This window comes from Oenanthe melanoleuca, chromosome 5 (genome assembly GCF_029582105.1).
Source record: "Oenanthe melanoleuca isolate GR-GAL-2019-014 chromosome 5, OMel1.0, whole genome shotgun sequence".
Lineage (NCBI taxonomy): Eukaryota > Metazoa > Chordata > Aves > Passeriformes > Muscicapidae > Oenanthe > Oenanthe melanoleuca.
In genome coordinates this window covers 27013655-27034837 of record NC_079339.1, presented here as the reverse complement: position 1 = coordinate 27034837, position 21183 = coordinate 27013655, and the positions used below count along the sequence as shown (strand labels likewise).

The window sequence follows — 21183 nt, the reverse complement described above, 5'->3', positions numbered from 1 at the left end:
TGTAGGATACTGCTAAGACAAACTTGTTCCAGCACATCTCGTATGACCCTTGTGAGCCTGCTCTTCCCCAGCTGCAGTGCTCCAGCCCTGCTCCTGCCATGGAATCCCATGAAAGATGCTGCTGGCAAAATGGGATGAGTTACAGAGTAGTGGCCATTCCTGCTGTGCAGAGTGAGTTTGGCACAGGAGCCAGAAGAATGTAACTCATGTGGTGTGTGAGACTTAGCAGGTCAGAATTGTAATAGGTGAGTTTGGGCCTCACCTGTTGGTGAGCAAGCTGATTTGTCTCTGATATGGTGTCAAATAGATGAAAAGAGAGAGGAATGTCTATAGGATATTCAATACCTTGCACCTCAGAGATCTTCTCAAAAAACAAAAACAAAAAAAAAAACCAAAAACAAAAAAAAAAAAAACAACAAACAAACAAAAAAAAAAAAAAAAAAAAAAAAAAAACCAAAAAACTCAAAACAAGCAGAACACTACAACAGAGATCATGTTTTGCCCATGTGATGCTGGTGCAAGGGAAGTCTGGCCTGTGTCTGTGTCTCTTGCCTTCACAGGCTATCCACAATCCTCGTAAAGGGGCTAGAATTGTCCTGCCTGCCACTATGCCTAACAGCTCCCACAGCAAATTTGAATGGAATTACCATGCCCCATATTACCTTCACTACTCAATCAGGTCCTGTGGCCAACAACTGCAAGGGCTCAGCAGCTTCTCCAGTGTTTAGTTGCTGCCATTTGGCACCAAATCTGGAGTTCACTTTAGCAAGTCTTTGATAAGAGAATGCCAGATTTTATCCTGTGTGTTCTTGAATAAATTGGCCTAAGAAATCTGATTCATAGGGAATCGGTGTTCCAGGAAAAGGACAAGATTTTGCCCCATTTAAAAATCAAGTAGTTAGGGATGTGAAAGTTGTTTTCATCTGCTTCTCTGGTAGTTGCAGCAATCCATTATTTTCCTAACCTCTGCCCCTCTTCACATAATATTAGTACTTCTTATTTCTTTTTTAGCTACTTTCTCTCATTTTCTCTATTCTTCCTAGTAGGGCTAGTGCCAGATACAGCCCTTGCAAAATACTGCTCTGCAGAAATCCTCACCCACAAGGTAATCCAGGCATCCATTATTTCTGCATCTGTTGACGTAGCTGCAAATCCCAGAAAAGACGTCTGTGTCCCTGAATACAATTAACCTGATGTCAGAGCCTTATAGGAATTTAAAATAAATGCTTGGCTTCTGCTATGATTTCAGAGTTAAGGAAGGTGATTTTTCTGCAGATGAAAAAGAGAAAGCTGTAGTGTGGGGAGATAGAAAAACAAACAGCTCTGTATTTCCATTTTATTCTCTATTGTAAAAAAACTAACTGCATCTGCATCTAGTTGCAACTTGCATGAATAATTAAATGATCCCCAAGATCCCCTTGAGTTGCCTGCAAAGCTGTTTCCTCAGTTAGGAGGGCAGAGCCCTTGTGCAGGAAAACAAAGAGGCTCTCACTGCTAGTGGCAAGGCTGGCTGCTGAGTATGGGCAGCCCCATGCCACTACAGTTCATCCTCCATGGCAATCAGGACTCAGGAAATGCCACAGAAAGCATTCCATTTTAGACAACACTTTGGCCTTTTTTGTGTGTGTGCTAGAGCACTGTGTAGCTGCAAGAAGAGCAGGTACAGATCTCTGGATTCACAGGAAATTCCCTGAGCTTAGATTGTGCGTGGCTCTGCACGAGCATGGCTTTTGTGTCCCGATGCCCAGGCTGGCTCACCTGACAGGTAGGCTGGATCTGCACCCTGGTCTGCAGCACTGCTGGCTCCTGAGGGAGCGCAGGAGGAGCCATCCCAAGTGTGCTGCTCCTCCAGTGAGGACATGCCTATCAAATTTGCTTAGTCTGTACACCAAGAGAAGATGAAAGCAGGCACTTTATTTACCCCTTTGGCTTATTTGTCTTCAGCACAGATCGCCACTGTCCCCTAAGGCTCCATGATTAGGAATCACTGTGGACGTGAGGAGACACACAGTTTAATAGATATGTACTGTTAACAATGGCTCTGCTGTCACAAATGTGAGCAGCTGGGCTGTGTTTTAATGGTTGTCTCATAGTATGACGCCATCACACCAGAAGCTTTCAAACACTTTGTGAGCCCAGATTTTGCTCTGATGCAGGCTGTCTCATAGGATCCTCGTTGTGATTCCTGGGCACCACCTCTCCCCACAGGCATCTCTGCAACATGTCTGGCAATTCAAACAACAGCTTATGTAAGCTGGGCTGTGTTAAATAATTAGGAGAAAGGTTGCTAGTGATTTTGGGTGCCTCTGTATATCAGTATCCCAGCTGAGACCCAAAATAAAAGTCTGATTATCATGGAGAGAAGGAAGAAGATGCTTTTTAGTCTTCTGAGACTTAGGCATGCAAAAAATCAGAGGCACTAAAAAATAAAAGACTACAAACCAGTAATCATTTTAGATACTTTGTCTGCACTGCTTCCTAGTGGAACTGCTTTTCTAATGCAAATGTGGATCTGAAAATCTGAAGGCAGTTCCAAGTGACCAGGCAGCACTGTGTGGGACACAAGGAAATGCTCTGGAGCTCACCAGTGACCCAGGGAACATTGCTGGGAAATTTCTGCCTTGATGCATAAGAAATCCTGAGGTACATTTGAGGAGATATGCAAGAAGTGCATAATGAATAATCATTTAGGCACAGTATGATGTTCTTCAAATGAAGCAAACCAGAAATTGCTCTGAAAATCATATCATTCACATTCTCTCTTGTTTCACCATGTATGTAACACCCAAATAGTGTCCTTTAATGATTCAAATGATGTAATGGTTTAAAGTCCTTCAGTTGCTTTAATGATGACCCTGTTCTTAATAGGGTTTTTGTGCTATTTGCCTGCTTGTATTTCTGAAAAATCTTGAGAAAAAAACAACATCTCATCTAATAATCTTCCTCCCTTTATTTAGCAGAAACAGCAGCAGCTGCTCGGACAGCAGGCAGAGATGCACATTCCATCTGTTTTTCCCCTTCTCTCTCCAAACAGCAAAGAACCTAGTCAGCAGCGTGTGAAAAGATGGGGTTTCTCCATGGATGAGGTGCTGAAGGACCCTGTAGGACGAGACCAGTTCCTTCGTTTCCTGGAATCAGAATTCAGCTCGGAAAACCTCAGGTGAAACCTTTTCTGATTTGACTAAATGAATGGGATTGATCTTACTCTCTTGCATAGGTGAAATGCAAAAACGCTTATTTGAATAAAGATGAGAATGGCAGGATTTGGCCCATAGCATTGCTACAGATGCCTGTACTAGACCTATGTGGGTAATCTCAGAAACAGTGTTTAGCAGAGTCAGTGTTGTCAGGTATCTTCTGCATGCAAGGGCTTGCAGACCTGTATGACGTGATGAGATGCAGCACATTGCTCCCGAGCTCCCTGACAATAAATACATGTGATTTACATGTGTCTTTGTGGCAGGGCTTGTGTGAGGGAAACAGTATGGTCATCATGGGGCTAAGAACTCTTGCAGTATTGGCAGTCACCGAGTCAGGTATGCAGCAACTACTTTTCATTTTGGCATGTGCTACCTATCCAACAGCTTGTCTCACCTTAACAGGACTCTCTGTATGGGGATTCTGAGTACCTGACTTCTCAAGTTGTGAAGAAACCAAAACATTTATTATGAAAAATTATGTAGATACCCACGTGGTCCTACATCAGGCTGAGAGGCAGTAATCCCCATTTTTTTACAGTTTGAATAACACTGTAGAGGCGTTGTTGTGGTGCTGTGGTTTTGTCTCAGCACATGAATGGGCAAAGGGACAGATTCTTGTGGGTTTTTTTGGGGGCAGTTGTGTTCCAGAAGGCTGAGTGAGCATTTGCAGAGAAGGCCAGAGAAGCTTGCAGGTTCACTAGCAGAACTGTGCCTGCTCTTGGGCTGAGGAAATCTGTTCTCAGTGATCACACAGTCAGTCTGGCTTTGGCCTTTGCTGGTAGTGAGCAGGCTTGATATTCTCTTTTTACTCCAGATAAGAACCTGATTTTCACTTAGAAAATTAAATACATTACTAAAGCACGTGAGCAATTGTCACTGTAGTGCAGTCTGCTAGCCTGCAAGGTCTGAAATAGGAATTCTCCAGAAAGTGATTTTTAATGACATTGGAATTTACTGTCCTATTTATCAGGTTTCCCTGTCCAAGGAGAAGTACAGAAAGAATGCCAGCAGCAAAACAGTGAAAACTCAATGCACTTTATTGTTTTGAAAAAACTGAAAGATAACCTGTAAAAAACAAGGGAGTGTTACTAATTACATAAATGAGCTTGAAATTTTATTGCTAAACAGGTACTGAACTTGCATGTGCTTACTGCAGTTATGTACAGTGGCACTAATTTGCAATTAAATTGTAGTGATCAAGTGCAAAATTAATATACTGTATTAAAATACTTTTCAAATGAGTGTTCGGAAATAAATCTGGGGTTGTACAAATGAAATCCAGCAGGTTTTATGACTAGTGTCTGTCCCCCACGTTCATCCTACTCAAACAAATGGAGAACATTTGATTATGAGAAGGCAAACTTTTACTTTACTTGGGTAGTCAGAGCTGCTTCTCCTGCTGATGCACATTCTCTTTGATTTTGAGGTGTAGTGAAGGGAGGTGGCAAATCAGTGGGCTGGCATAGACAGCATCCTTTAAATCCTTAAATCCTGCATCCTTTGTGGAAGACATTGGCATCATTCTTAGTGTGGGAACTGTGCTGTCATTCTTATGGTATCATTACAATGGTGTTGGCTTAAGTGGTAATATTATCTCATATTAGATACATTAGCATGCCTGCTTAAAGCTTTAAATAACAGGAGGCAAAGGCAGAAATATTAATAAAGAAAATTGGAATAAATTTTTAGCAGTGATGCTAGAGGCAAGAAGGGTTCAGGTGAGGCATAGAAAGATCCTTAGTTCTCACTAGGAATATGTAGCATAAAGGAAAGCAACTGTTGGATGCTTACACATGCAAGCAAAGTCTAAGTTAGACTCAACAGCAAGGTTGGGATCTGCCTCACCTAAGCTGACAGCTGGGAAGCACATGCTTTCTTCTTACTCTGTCTCCCTTTAGAGAGAGACAAGAGAAGCTGAAGGGGAGTCAGTGAATCACCCCAGAAGGATTTGTTTCAGCTTTAAGTGGAAACAAAACTAAAAGCGCCTAAGTTACACTGTAAAGCTCTCTTGTTATCATGAAGCTGGAGAGACTGATTAAAATGATGTGGCTTCGTGGCAGACAGCTGCAGTTAAGTGAGACACATCCCACCCAAACCCTGGGGAGGTGTAAGAAACTTTCTGAGAGCACAGCATTTAACACCTTGCTAGAAAAGTAACATTCACAATAATCTTTTCAGGACTCTCTTCCCAGTAACTACCCAGAGATCTTGGAACTGTTGCAGGGGGAGTGTGTTATCTCTTGGGAATGTCAGGAGGATCTTGGGAGTATCCTTAGGATTAACAGTGGCCAGAGCCCTATAGGCCCCTGTGTTGAATTCAAGGCAGATCTGAGAAATTGACTGCTGAAAAACTTAAAAATTCATGGTAGCACTTGAAAATATTTTGTGAAGTGTGTGCTTGAGAATGCCTTGAAATGAATGTAATACAGTAATACAGCAAGGGGACCAAATTCTGCTCTTATGCCTTGTGGTGCAAGTCCCAGATCACAGGGCTGATCGTGGTGGGGTATTTCCATCTCTTCCTAGCTGAGAAAAATTGGTCCCAGTGGGGGTCTTGGGTGAGGCACTGCCAGAGACAGCAGCAGACCAGACTCGATGACCTCCCGGATCACCTTCCAGCTGTTTCTGTGCTCTAATAAACTTGCAGGATCATGTCCACCAGTCTCCGGGGCTCGGCTGAGCTCTGTAACTTACTTATTTACTGGCTGTCCATTATTTATGTGGGAGCAGGAAAGCCAATCAGTTCGGTATATTTCTCTGTGTTTTTGTTTTATTTTAGCTCTTTTCCTTGTTCTGTTGTTTCTCCTCTCTATTGTTCTCTTTCATCTACAATTTGTTTTGACTCAGGTGATTTTTGAAGAACCCAAAATATAGCAGACAAGATCCCAAATATAAAATAATACAAATAAGAAAGGGTAAGAAAAGAAAGGGCCTCAACAGTACATTTTTTATGATCTGGAAACCTTCTGAGACATCTTGAGATTGCTGAGATGTTCATTTAGCTGGTGGATTGAATTTTTTTTCCCCCTTCAAAAAGTGTCAGCTGGAAAGAGAAACAGCAAAGTGGGAATATGGGACATGGGAATTTCACCCGAAGGGAAAGGAGGCTGCACATCTGTTTATAAACCTCAGTGGGAAACACGTGACACACTGTGGGAATGCACTGAAGTGCTGGCAGTGCATGGATGCAGGCGCCCTGGGCGTTACTGACTGTGAGCATATGCTGAACATGGAGATCATGGAAAAGGAGTTTTACCTGCAGAAAGTGTTTATATCCTACATGACTCCTAGTATCGAAACTGCTTGTCAGTTTTTTCTTTTTTTCCCCAGTCTTCAACAGGAAAGGAGAAGTTCAGGCAGTGAGGAGAGCTCGTATATTTAGCAAAGACACAGAACAGCCCCAAAGCCCCGTGTTGCCTAAATAAAGAGTATTTCCAGAGCAGTTCAGAGGCAGTGCCGGTGCCGGAGGGCTCCGGGCTGTGCGGGGCAGTGTCGGAAGGAGCCGGGCGGTGTGAGGGGCAATGCCGGCTGTGGGCAGTGCGGGTCAGTGCGGGTCAGTGCGGGTCAGTACCAGGCAGTGCGGGGCAGTGCCGGGCAGTGCCGGGCAGTGCCGGCTGTGGGCAGTGCGGGTCAGTACCGGGCAGTGCGGGTCAGTGCCGGGCAATGTGGGTCAGTGCCGGGCAATGTGGGTCAGTGCCGGGCGGTGCGGGTCAGTACCGGGCAGTGCCGGCTGTGGGCAGTGCGGGTCAGTACCGGGCAGTGCGGGTCAGTGCCGGGCGGTGCGGGTCAGTGCGGGTCAGTGCCGGGCAATGCGGGTCAGTGCCGGGCGGTGCGGGTCAGTACCGGGCAGTGCCGGCTGTGGGCAATGTCGGGCAGTGCCGGCAGGCGGCGCCGCCTCCCCGCGCTGCGCAGACCCGGCCCCTCACGGGCGTGGGCAGAGCCCCTCACGGGCCCGGGCCGGGCCGCACCGCGGGCTCTGCTCACGGCCGGCCGGCGCTGCCCCAAAGGCTTTCCGGCCCCGCAGCACTGAAATGACCCCGTCCCTACCGACGCTGCGGTCTCTTTGGCAGATCCCCAATGCCTCAGCGTGCAGCTTTGCAGCATCTGCCTCCCCCAGTTTGCTCACCAAGGACAGATTTTTGTTGGTCTTGGCCACGCCAAGCTCACCACGCCAAGCATCTGACCATTAAATAACACAAAGATATGAATATTGCCCCGTCTGAACTGCATTTGATTTTTACCTATTGCTTTCGTTGATTTCCTGGCTGAGATGTTCAAAATTATTTTTGGTGAATGGGGATTTGTGAATGGTTAGAGATGCGAGACCTGAGGGGCATGGGATACTGGCATGGAGCTACTGGGGCAAGGAGAGAAATGTGCTTGGATTCTGACCTCAGATGAATTCGCCATCAAGCTAGGGGTATTGTGTCCATCTCTATGATGGGGATACAACACTGCCCTTATCTTGACAGCTGTTTCTCAGTTTCTGGAGCCATCTTTATTTTGCCTTCCGATCAGGATTTTAAATTAATTTTTGTTTTTCAATGTCCTTCAGAAGCAGCCACTCCCCGGCTACCCACCCTGTCTTTCCCCAGCAGCCTTTTCACTGGGGGACATCTTTGAACAGCAGTGACCAAGCAGCTCTGCAGTGCCCTGCAGGGAGGCAGAGCACACATGCTGAGGTCCAGGAGCTCTGTGCCTTGGGAGAGCTGTGGAGGATAAATGTCATTGTGGGATATCTTCTGCAAGTGACAGCAGTTTAATTACAAGCTGGATGAGGCTGGAATGGTATATGCCACTGACAACACTTTAGGACACCATATTATCAGCCTTTTCCAGACCTTACATGCTGTTTTATAAAGGACAAAGAACCTGTGATCAGTGATGCTGTTCCCTCTGTGCAGACAGTCCCTGTGCAAGTCCTGCTCTGCTTAAAGAGCACCTGTGAAGAGGATACACAAGCACATCTCCCTTCTCCCCTGCCCTGTGCAAGAGGTGTCCCCTGGATATCTGTCTCCTGCATAAAGAGAGGAGGCAATGCAGGATCTTCACCTGACTCCCTGTGAACTTGGAGCTGGGCTTGCATTTCAGAAATTGCAGGAGTGATTCAGGGAGTGCATTTGCACCTTATAATTGAGCAGAAATTCCAGCACAGTCATTGTATGTCAGCTCCTTTCCTAAGCAGAAATACCTGCTTCTCTCTTGTAAATGCTATAAATCCCATAGGAAGCCCTGCTTATGCATTGGCTTCGGGATGATTCCTTGTGGCAGAGAATTTGCCTTGGAGTTGAAGCTGTGGGGCTGGGTACCCCTCTTTGATGTTACTTGATTTTTAGATGCCAGCTATAGCAAATAGCTTTGAAATTTTTACCAAGACAAAACTCCCCTTTGACTTGAAGAGGACATCCAGCCTTGGGCATGAATTCACAATTGCTTGCAGTAAAAAGAGCTCGTTCTTGTTACTGTCAGGTTGGTCTGCTTGGTTTGTTTTCAGATTGAGCCAAATGGTTATTAAAATGGATGGTGCTCCTGTTCTGGCAAGCTGTCACTTCACAGCTTTCCCAGTTCTCTCACAAGCATGCTTTCCCAGCCCGCCTCCCCGGCTCCAGGGGCAGAAGATAAGCCAGGAGAAAAGGTTCTCTCTAGCCAAGTGTTTGTCTGAATTGTCCCAGCTACTCTGGAATGATTAGCATCGTTTCTCCTATGCCTTTTCTGCATTCACATTTTCCCATCTGAAATTGAATGATAAAGTATTTTCAAATAACCAAAGGCACATATGGCATCAGATTATTGTGCTGTGACTGCCACCCTTTACTCTCTGTATGCATGTGATAAGTGGGGGTGTCACTGTTCAAATGATATAAGGTGCACTTAAACTCTCAAAGATAGAAAGGGACCAACCATGCACACTCCTCCACCAACCCCAGATACTCTCAGTTTATAAAATCAAACATCACTGGATTAGAACCACAACTATGTGGCTCTACAGGTGCTGATGTAGTGTTTGACTGTATCCCAGTCTGTTTTACTGAGCCTGCGTAGGAAAACCATATGAAGGAATATTGTAAAGTGGCTTGGGTGAGTCAGGGCTGTGGCATGAGGCCCCCTGATGGTCGGGAAGAAGCAGCAGACAGGCAAGGAGGATTTAACCTGGCCTTGCATATAGTGTGGATGTCATTTTTTTTCCCAAGTTGACTGTTTGCCTATTGCAGGTAGGATACCAGGCTAAATGGGGTAGCAGCCTCATTTGCTTGCAGTCACACCACTGATTTCAGGGTGTTTAGCTACTACCCGCAGCCATTCAGGAAGCGAGGGCCAGGAGCAGCACAGGGGTCACCAGGCTCCTGTCTCCTCCACCCACCCTCACTGCCATCGGGATTTTTGTTTGGGACAGATTCCATCTTCCTCCTTCCACTGCTGAGGAATATTTGCCTTAGTGTCAGCACACTGACACCACGGTATCATTTGGGGTCAGGAATCAGGACTTCAGTTAATGTTCAACTGTTTTATAAGGGATACACCGATTTTCCATGTTGTGCAGCTGTTGCAGATGCCCTGAAGAAGCAGTGTTCCAGACGATCCCTGTCCTCATGGCCCAGCAGAGGGAGTGCATAAAAGCAGTGCAGGGCAGGGACACCCAAGGCAACCTGTCCTCCTTGTCACCCATCTTGTCACACCTTTTTGGGGGTAGGAAAGAGCTGGTTATTGCAGCAAAGGTTGCAAAGGTGCCTTCTGTACCCGTTTGCCCTGTAGCCCTCAGCACTCCCTTCAGAGCACTATTGTGCTTGATCAACCGTGTTGTAGGGCCCAGGTGCTCAGGGCAGATAACCCTCAGGGATACCTTCCTGCTGGAAGATAGAGTTGACCAACTGGGCACCACGCATCTTCTGAATTAATTGCCTGAAAGAGCATATCTCTTTCAGCAATAAATAAAACTAGCACCACCAACAAATTATCTTTTCTTTTACCTAGGGTAAAAGACAAAAGACATGCATGTCACTCTTGCAAAAGTATTTTGTGGTATTTGTTTTCACAGATCAAGATATGGATTATGTCCTTTGTCATCAAAGAGATTATTTTCTCAGTGTTTATGAACTTACTTTAGTCTGTAAGCATAGCCTAGTCAAGAAAATATCTCTGTAAAATTGGAGTATGGCATGACAAGAGTCATATTTTTCTCATGGCATCTATCTGAATGCTGGTCAGTTTACAATTTAAAACAAAATTCCCTAAGTGGCATTGCTGCAACTTCACACTGGAAATGATATGAATGTTAAGTTTGTTCTTCATTTTACATCCCCTGTGAATGATTGATCCTGCAGGCAGGAATGACCAGCACATTGCAGCAGGGCTGGGGAAGCAGAGCCTGCTCCTCTCATCCAGCTGTGTAGCTCTGCAGATTTCCTGTTTGCATACCTAATCTGACACTTGTGCAGGGGCAGTTTGAATAAGAATGTGTCACTTCTTTAAATCAGTGTTCTGATCTTAGCCAAAATATAAGGGTTTGGTATAAAGTACATCACCCCTTCCCCTTGAAATCGTGTTTACAAGGAGAGTCTTCTGTGAATTCTAATAGATGCAGGATTAAGTTCCCTATTTTAGTACTCTGCCTAGGCTTATTCACAAAATCTTACATAGATTTCTTCTTCTTCTCTTTTCTGCCCTTTAAATTTTTGCCTAGTACAGGTTTTGGTTGGCTGTCCAAGATCTCAAGAAACAACCTTTACAGGATGTGACCACCAGAGTGGAAGAAATCTGGCAGGAGTTTCTAGCTCCTGGGGCCCAAAGTGCTATCAACCTGGATTCCCACAGCTATGAGAAAACAAGCCAAAATGTCAAAGACCCAGGGAGATATACATACGAAGATGCACAGGTTAGTTTTTGGTTTTATGGAACTACTGCTAATGAAACTCTCAGTTTAATATGATATTCCACTATCACATTGTCACTGCTCACTTGTAAGGAAAAAGGAGATGCACAGTTTGAAGTGACTTTGAGGATATCTATTCAAGCTAGGTAAATGATATTTTCATTGAATCTATCTGTTATAACAGGCTAAGGCTCCTATGGGAACAAATGTTCCAAAATCTACAAGTCTGCAAGGTGCTGCGAGCTGGATCCATGTCTCAGAGAAAGCATAGATGAAAGAGTGCTATACAGTTCAGCTTATCTGTCTGTGCTACCTGACACCAAAGTCTGGCATGTTTACAGAATGGCCAAATATCAAAACCCTGGCTAATACACTTTTCCTGTATTTTATTTATTTATAGCTAATTATATCCCACTGCCAAACCCCAAATGCAGCAGCTCCCGCCAACACAGCTAGAAATTTGTCCACCAGACAATACCTTAATGATAGGACAGTAGGCAATGCAGTGAGCTTAATCCTTCCCTCCTAAGGCTGCAGATTTATCAGGGAAATTTTACAGATAAACTGTACATGGAAAATGCCTTGAGGAAAACAGATAATTTGAGAAAAACTGCTACAAGCAAGGGTAAAGCTGTATAACCTTCTGGAAAGTGAAAATATATTTTTTTACTAGTTCTTAAAAAAGAAAAAGGAAGAAGGGATCATTTGGCAAATATTACTAGGGACACAATTAAAATATATCCTCCATATAATCATTTTTATCACAATATGTAGTAAAACCAGCAGCAAATTAAAATAATTCCTGAATTTGGGGATTTTTATTTTAATTGTCATTCAAAGACAATTCTTCAAAATACCCCACTAACAAAATATTTTCATCTCAGGGGAGATGTTGTGGACCACTTATACAAAGTTAGGCAATGAATTTTTCAAACCAGTATCAAATACTCTATTTTCCTGATTGCAGTCTTGCTCCTTGGGGCCAGCCTAGAAGGAATGTACACAAAGTTTCAAGGCAGTCCCCTGTGAATATCAGGCAACTTAAATGTCCTTTTTAAAGCTGAGAAATACAGAAGTACGAAGACATTCTGGCTAAGATATATTATTTGCTTGGCAGTTGCAGTGAAAAAGAACTTCTTGCATCACCTGAGAAAAATGATGATGGCAAAATTCATGCAAAAGTAGATAGGTGAATAATGGGGGAATTGATTAAATTGATAAGTAGAAGTACTAAGAATAAGATGAATGTTTAGACGATGAGTATTTAATTAGAAAAAGATATGGAAGATTTAGCCTTGAACTGATCAGTTCACAATACAATTGCCATTCAAAGGGGAGTTGATAAAATCAAGCTGGAGCAGTTAGACTGCAATTTTATCTCTTTGAGTTCATTTTATTTCAGTGGATTTTTATACTGGCAGATGTCCTCAATTCATCTGTTGTGGTTCATGGACACAGAAATATGAGGCAAAGGTAAACCTTCATGGGCCAGCTATGGTTATCTTGGAGATTGAATCTATGCCAAGAGAGGATAGCACAATGTGGAAGGTGAACCCAGTTACCTTCTTGTACAGTGGGCTTCTGGTAGCTGTCCAAAGGCCAAGCAAGCTGTTTGTGACTGCTTGCCTGAGTAGCTGAGAAAGGGTTCTAACAAAAGCAGGAAGAAGCAGGACATTGCTGAAGGGTGTAGTGCCCTGGTAAACTTTTTACTGGCTCATCCTGGAGAAGGGACATTTTTATTTGCACATCCACTTCATGGGAGCCAATGTAGATTGCCCCAGGGTGCTGTAAATCATCCAGGTACTGCTATGGTGTTTATCTCAGGTCAGCCCTGTCACCACAGAGGCTCTTGCCCATGAATCTGCAGCAGCTGCCTTATCTCAGCACTGTGGCACCAGGAGCCCATGGGAGCTCCCACACATCCCACATTCCTAGGGACTCAACCAGATACAACTAATAAAAACACCCTCTGTTGGTGAGGGTTGTCCTGTCCTGTGTAGCTTTAGCACAAAGAGGAAAACAACTGAAATGTCCTTGTAAGTAAAGAACAACAAAAAATTTAGGTTACTCAACAGCACATTCTTTGAATGCCTGCAGGTCTGCAACACTAAGAGGAAGGAAGAGTGTTGGCTGATCTGAGAAAATTAGTTTACTTCTGCAGTGGAAGAATAGGAGAAGGTGATGTGGCACTCTAGTCATGACTTGAGAGATCTACAAAATGCCAGTTCTTTATTAAAAGCATTGGAAATGGACACATTGCTGTACTCAGGAAAGGCAAGGTGTAGCAGAGCACATCCAGGACAGCAAATGCTTTATAACTGCAAGTTGAAAGCAAAGTATCATTTGTTACCAGGTGCCTTACAGTCTACATTGATGTGCTGCTTTGCACACCTTTGACTTCCCAAAGAGCTCTCCTAGATGCTGCTCAACGAAATCTCTGTCCTCAAAGTGCTCCTAATGCAAACCTGAATTTGGTGTGCCTTTATTATTTCAGACAGACCTCTCTCTGAGATGGATTCCTGTTCCACAGAAGCAAGTGTTTTGCCATTTCCTCAACTCAGCTTAAGATGCTTGCTGTGCTGTGTGTCCCTCAGTGTTGCTGCACTCCACAGTCCTGTGCTGCTGGGCTTGCAGAGAGCTGCCCCTCTTGCTGTGGTTCCTGCAGGTGCCATTGCCCAACCTGTGCCCAGCTCAAGCTGTGCCAGCACATCTCAGCTGTAAACAGAGTGTGCTGTGCTGGTTCAGGCTGCACTCCCCTCCCCAGCTGTCCAGTTTGTTGGTGTCTCTGTCCTTGAGCAGCCCAGCTCTGTCCTCATCATCAGCTCTGCCAGCTTTCTTGGTCCAACAGCACCTTGTGACATTTTAGTGCTGGGCTCCTGTAGAGGGGAGCCTACCAATTTAGCTGATTATTTTCTGCTCTTAAACAACTGTCCTCTGAGTAAAATATTATGATTACCAAACCATTTTCACTGGGGAGCAAGCAGCTTTTAATACAAGGGGCATCGTCAGGAAAGGTCAGTTCAATTAAACAGTGAAGTACTTAGCAGGATGTAAGCTCCCACAGGAGTTATCAGCATCACTGAACAACCAATGTGAGGCCCTGCAATATGAAGCAGGCACCACCAGCTCTGGAAAGTAAATAGGTTTGGGTCCATTTGAATGGTCTCTTTTGGCTAATGAAGCTGCTGACAGCCAAAGTAATTCATCTTTACATGGGAACACAAAGCTGTGAGTGTGACAATTATGGCTTATCTGTAGAGCATGTTATTAGTTTTTTAACCATTATTCCCCTACCCCCGTCAAGTATCTCCTTGCCTCCCCTGAAATGTTTTTCTGCCTTCAGAAAATCTTTAATCCTTTCCTCAATCCCTTGGTGCTGAAGTTAGTATCATCAGGGTGGATTGTGTTTTCTCACAGTAATGTTTGTAGGGACATTTAATCCACATTTACTGGTAGGCTTTAGAGCCAGGTATATCAGAGTCAGGTAAGCCATGTAGTTGTCTTTGGAATTACTTTCCTGGGGGTTTTTTTGTTTATTTTTATGTTTTAATAAATTAAATAGAGTTTTAGATTGCCATTCTTTTACCTGAGCTAACCAGCTGTTGTTTCTATGAAGATGATTCAGGGAAATTCAGTTCTAATCCAGGCTCAGGGATTTTAACTGTTCTTTGCAGATCTTTGGCTAATTCCAGGGCAGATTTAGACCACAATGCTAAATTACAGGCAGCTCAAACCAGAAATGTACCTGTCCCGGATTTGAAGCATAGAATAATTTGGGACAGAAGGCACCTTTAAAGTTCATCTAGTCCAGCTCCCCTGAAATGAGCAGGGTACATCTTTAGCTAGATCAGGTTTCTCAGAGCCCTGTTCAGCTTGACCTTGAATATTTCCAGAGATGGGGCATCCACCACTTCTCTGGACAATCTTGGCCACGGTTATCTGGCCTCCATTATCTTCATTGTATAAACTTTCTTCCTTAAATCTAATCTTAAGATTTGAGCCCAGTTCATGCTCTCAGCTGTCCCATGTGTAGTTCAGTTTGTTCTGGACTGTGATTGAGATATGAGTCCTGGCAGGATTTATCAGTGGTCAGTCGTCAGTTTGCATTCTGGTTGTATCAGGAAGCTCAAAGTGCTGACAGAACTTGAGAGGATCATGTTGAACTCAAAACCAAACTCCAAATTTAAGCAAGGATCTCTTGAAAGTGAAATGTTATTTTTTACAAAGAAGCGAAAATGAGGGATGACTTCTCCTAATTTTGTGTTTTCAAGCATGCACAGGATGTGAAAGGCCTGATGTCTGTTCAGTGGGCATAGAGAACTCCTTTTGTAGGTCTGGAGCAGAATCACAGCATAAAAGGAAGTTGGGAAAATAATAATGTCTGTATCATCTTTCACATAATAACTTGGAGAAACTTTATTCCTATTTTCTTCAAATTTTGCCCAGTTGCCCCAGTGGCATGTGTGACAATGACTTAGGATTGGTTAGCAGTGCAGGCAGCCAGCAAAGAGACATGGGGCAGACCAAGGTGTTCTAAGAGGGGATTAAGTCCACCTGAACCAGTGCTGCTCAGAGACCTTGAGCCTGCACTGTGGGGAATTGAAAGCACTGCTGCATTACATCAGTATTTACACATGAATGGTGTGCTCAGGGCTCCTGGGGGCTTTTGACAGCCTGCACCATCCTGTGGAGGTTAGGGACTGCACAAGGACTTGACCTTTATTCCCTTCTCCTTCTTTGGCTCTGATTCTGTGGGACTGGCAGAAAAAAATCCTTCCTTATACTGCACTCTGGTTCTCTTCCTTGTATTTGGGTTAGGGTGACTGTAGAAAACACACAGAGTCTCATTGTTGTGTATTTGTTACACTTAGAAGCAAAAGTGCAAGCTCCTGCCCTTATGGATTTCACAAAACAACCTACAATGGAATCTAAAATCAAAAGCCCCACAAATACAGCCAGAAGAGCAGTTAGGTGTCTAGAGCAAAAATAGGAAAGTGATGATGGAGGCTTATGCTGGTGTGCCTGATGCTGTGCAAAGCAGGAGACAAAAGACTTGAAGCAGGGGTTTACATAGGAGCAGATACTCTGTGTTATTATTTTCCTGCTTTGGTTTGTTGGGAGTTTTTTCAAAATGTACTTATGCACCACACATCAGAAAGTACTTCTTTAATCTTCTGCCTTCCATTTTAATTTGTGGTTTAGCAGTCATGTTATGTGAAAAACATCTATCATGCAGGCTTTGTCTTGTTGTTCCCGTTCTGTCTCTGAAGACGTCAGGGATCAAACCACTGTCTAAGCTAATGTTCTTCTGTCACACACAAGCAGAAAAAGGGCCAGGAGAAAGTCACGAGTGACCTCTCTCCTTGCAGACTCAGTGACAGAAGGCAACAGATCTCTCCAAATGAAAGATCATGGGAATAGGGTAACAAGAACAGTCAGCGTATTCCCACAGGACAATAGTCTGCCTGTTATTCAGGGTGCTGATCCTGCCAAGCTGTCTAAAACTACATGCATGAGTATTAACAGTGCCTCAGTGCCAGACATTTCCTACCTCGAAAAAATACCTTTAGATAGATTACATGGGAAAGTCTCTAGCTTGCTCAAAAATTGAATTCAGCACTCAAGACTCTGGGACTCTTGTATCAGTGGTGTGCACTGTGCTTCTTGAAAGCAAGAAACAACTGCATGTCAGATCCAGAGCAACAGAATTCCCTCTTTATGTGAAGGTCGAGAAACTGATGATACTGTTTCTTTTCTCCCAAATAGGGAGCGAAAGTTCTTGCAAGTGCATCCTTTTATCTAATCAAGAAGCCAGAACTCCAGGAGTCCATTTCTCATGGACTTTGGGGTTATGGTCTCTTCCTGCCAAACTCATGTGCTGCAGGAACCCTGTGGTCTTTAATTTTTTTAAAAGGTTGTTACCTTTTTAAGTGTTCACACTCCTAATTAAAAATTTAAGGAAAAAGTCTCTGGGAAGATCTATCAGCAGTGCACTTCATATCTCTGCTCAGCCTACAGCAGGTATGAATATGGGCTGTATGGGGTTTGCTGGCAAACAGTTGAAAGGTTTCAACATACATTTGGACTCTGAGATCTTGAGCTCAACCACTTAACAGCAGCCCAAGATGACATAGCAGCAGATATCTTACAGTGAAAATTACTGAGGCATGGAAAATTGTTTATCTGTCCAGTATATGTTCTCTAGGTCAGCATCCAAGCAGGGTTGGTGCTCCCTATCTCAGCATAGCCACCTTTACTCAGAAGCTGTGTTCTGCTTGTTTCTGCAGGCTATATCCTGCATTGTCACCATCTCCTATGAAACACAGAACGCCCCACTGAAATAGAATTTCCTTCTGCTGCTTGAGGGGTTCTGCAGGTTCTTCTCCTTGGTACAGTTCAGCTTTTTGGCAGGATTTTTCATGGAGAAAACAAGGAGGAAGCTGCTGACAGCCTCCAGATATCAGGGTGTTGACCAAAAGGTTAAGTAGTTACACCTCATAGCTGTAACACAGCATGCACAGGAAGGAAAAACCTCATCTTCATTGCTGTGACTCCTGCATATTGTATTGTTTGGAAAAGAAATGCCAGTCTCCTGAATGCTGCAGAAGGTTGTCCCTCCTCCCAGGCAAAACCTATTTACTTGGGCTTTTTGCCAGTAGCCAGGATTTGGCCCATATTGAGAGAATCAGCCTATTAGCCATGATCATTGTTCTCAAAACCTAAAGCTGCTCATATGGCGTTAGACTCCTGGCAGCCCACTCTTGTCTCCCAGGATAGCCCTTGCTATATTTAGGACTAAATCCTCCTGCAGTACCAGGCTGACCCCTTAACTGCACAGCACTCAACAAACCTTTGCCTCTAGTCCTCTGCACTGCGTCTGCCATGGACCCTCGACAGCTCTGCCCTCACATTTGTGTTTGAAGTTATGAAGCAAACCAGTTGTCTCATCAATTTACAGAAGAGCCATAGCTAAATTTATGTGTTACTTTTATCAATGTGCTGTTCCATGAAAGATTTACATTGTGTTTCCAACTATGTATCTAAAGGGCTAAACAAAGGATTTCTGTGTATTACTCAAAATGAGCTCTCATTGCTTGCAGTTATCCCTCTTGCTAAGGCTCTTTCTTACATTCCTGTGCCTTCAGCCCAGTGTAATTTCATTTGTGGGCTGAAAAAAGAAATTATTCATTTTAGTTTAGCAGGGAGGTTAGTATATATTACAGGATAATTATTCATCCTTTTTTTCCCTCTTAGTAGTAAAAGCAACTTGGTTGAAGGTGAAGAAAATGCACCAGCTAAAATTTCGTGTAAATTATCACGTCACTTGAATACTTGAGAGTAGTAAAAAAGATACTGCTCAGATTTTCCAGAGCTGTTGACTTGTAGACCAAGACCCTTATGTGCCATTTAGCAACCTGAAGCTTTTCTTTTAGGAAAAGCCTTGCAGTCCCGCAGCAGCTGGAGCACCCAGTCCCGCCTGGCCCTGCTAGATGGCAGCACTGCCGGGTAGCAGAGAGGCTCCGGGAAGGGGCTCACCCTGGCTAATGCAGGCAGGCACTAACTGCAGGCAGGCAGCTCAAACGGACACTACAGCATTTTTGAGAAGAGTGAAATCCTAAATGCAGAGACCATAATAAGCAGATCCAGAAGAGCTCATAGTGGGGATTTGGGAACATTAAAGGGAATTGGAATAAAAAATATGTATTTCCCTGCTTTCTTGCCCCCACTGGTGTTTTCCCATCAAGTTCAATCAGGGCAAAGGTCTCTTCTTCAGCTTCTAGAGCTGATGCAGCAATTTTTACTGCTTTTTCTAAAGTGCATTTCAGCACCATCAGTTAGGTTGAATGCAATTGATCATAATTGCTTTTAAAGAGTGTTGCATTCAGTTTTGGCACAAGTAACTGCTTAAAGAGGAGTAGGTCTCCTTTCCTTTCTTTGGCTTTTTGGAAGATGCTGGTGGCAGTGTGGTAGGGTGTCCTACTAGTCAAACAGGATTCTTGAGGATGAACTGGGAAGAGTACAGCAGAGTTAACAGGACACATCTCTAAGAACCCGTGGATAGCAGGTTTTGCTGACTGCAGGATGTGTGTGTGCTGGCACAGGGGTTAACCTCGTCTCCTCTGCCACAAAGTCTGTGCAGAGCAGAGGTGCCGACGGACAGGCACTAGACTGCTGCCAAGTCTAATTGAAAGGTGCAGCAGTCACACACTATGTGCTTGCAGAAGAGTGCTTTCTCCTTCCCACGTCCTCTTTGTGCTATAGAGACAGCTCTTCCAAAAACAAACTCCAGGCAGGTTGTCAGCTGGCATCTCTTCCCATCCTTCCTGCAAAGGCCACAAGGCCTTCACTCAGGCACCACTCTCTCATGTGTGAATATGCAGTAAATTCCTCCCCAGTGCCAAGTATGCAGGTAGCATAAATATTAGCATTCATTGCAGTATGCTGTTATTTAGTTAGTTGTTTAATCTACTGCTTTACATTGCTTGTGGCCTTTACTTTTAATGGATTTGCCTGACCTGCTGCAAATCTCCTTTCCAGCTGGCCAGAGGTTCAGCTGCATGCTTGCAATACAAGAGGGGTTTCCAAATCAGCTCTCACTAGTTAATAGTGTGGATGACAAAGTGAAGGAGTGCTCCAAAAGATAGCTACAGCAAGGAGGTTTCTGACCAGTTTATGAAAGGTGAAGTGGACTCTTGCAGCTCAAGTGCATCCCAGCAGCTATCTAGTCTTAGTGTAAACCCCCAAAATGAGCTAAGAATCATGGAATAGAATAATTTAAGTGGGAAAATACCTTCAAGACCATGAAGTACAACCTTTGACCAAACACCACCGTGCCAATTAAATCAGAACACTAAGTGCCACCTCCTCCACTAATTTCTTGACACTTCCAGGGCTGGTGACTCCACTGTCTCCCTGGGTAGCCCATTGCATTGCTTAACCACCCTTTTAGTGAAAAAATTATTCCTGATGTCCAATCTGAACTTCTGCTGGTATAGCTTGAGGCCATTTCTTCTCATCTGTTTCTGGCTGCCTTGGAGAAGAGGCTGACCCCCACCTGGCTACTCCCTCCTTTCAGACAGCTGTAGACAGTGATAAGGTCTCCTCTGAGCCTTCTTTTCTCTAGGCTGAACAACCCCAGCTCTCTTAGCTGCTCCTCATATGACTTTCTAGACCCATCATCATTTTCATTGCCCTCTTCTGGACATGCTCCGGCATCTCAATTTCTTTCTTGCAGTGAGGAGCTCAAAACGGGGCACAGGGTTCAAGGTCGGGCCTCACCAGCCCCGAATATAGGGACTATATTCACTATCCTGGTCCTGCTGGCCACACTGCTCCTGATACAAGCCAGGATGCCCTTGGCCACGTGGGCACACACTGGCTCATGTTCAGCTGCTGTAGACCAGCACCCCCAGGTCCTTTCCTGCTGGGCAGCTTTCCAGTCACTCATCCCCCAGCCTAAAGCACTGCCTGGGGCTGTTCTGACCCAAGTGCAGGATCTGGCACTTGACCTTGCTGAACCTCTTATCATTGGCCTTGGCCAATTGATCCAGCCTGTCCAGATCCCTCTGCAGAGCCTTCCAGCAGATCAACACTTCCTTCCACCTTAGTGTCATCTGTGAATTGGCTGAGGTGCACTTGGTCCCCTCATTCAAATAAAGACATTAAACAGGGCTGACCCCAATACTAAGCCCTAGGATCACTACTGGTGACTGCCTGCCAGGATGTAACTCCATTCACCACCACTCTCTCTGCCCAGCCATTTTGATAGTTTTTAACCCAGCAAAGAGTGCATCTTTCCAAACTGGGGGTTGCCACCTTCTCCAGAAGGCGGCCATAGGAGACAGTATTGTAGGCTTTGCTGAAATCCAGGTAGACTTAATCCACAGCCTTTTCCTCTTCCACCAGGCAGGTCACCTGGTTATAAAAGGAGATCAGGTTGGTCAGGCTTTTCCTATACCCATGGTGGCTGGGCCTGATCACTTGGTTGATCCTTACATGCTGTGTCATTGTAGTCAAGGTGATCTGTTCCATAAAGGTGCTAAATTGAAAACCTGTGCTTGAAGTGAGCAAAGAATTTGCCATTTCTCCTTATTCCCCATCATCATCTAAAGT

The 21183-nt window shown here is 44.4% G+C and overlaps 1 protein-coding gene across 2 annotated transcripts in view; it reads left to right on the top strand.

Annotated features, from left to right (window-relative positions):
• RGS6 (regulator of G protein signaling 6) overlaps nucleotides 1-21183 on the top strand; it is a 258161-nt gene that overhangs the window by 206437 nt on the left and 30541 nt on the right. For both annotated transcript variants that reach the window (XM_056493677.1, XM_056493676.1), the window contains 2 exons: nucleotides 3035-3160; nucleotides 10887-11073. In XM_056493677.1, the coding sequence (XP_056349652.1) occupies nucleotides 3035-3160; nucleotides 10887-11073 (313 nt within the window). The remainder of the gene's footprint in view (nucleotides 1-3034; nucleotides 3161-10886; nucleotides 11074-21183) is intronic.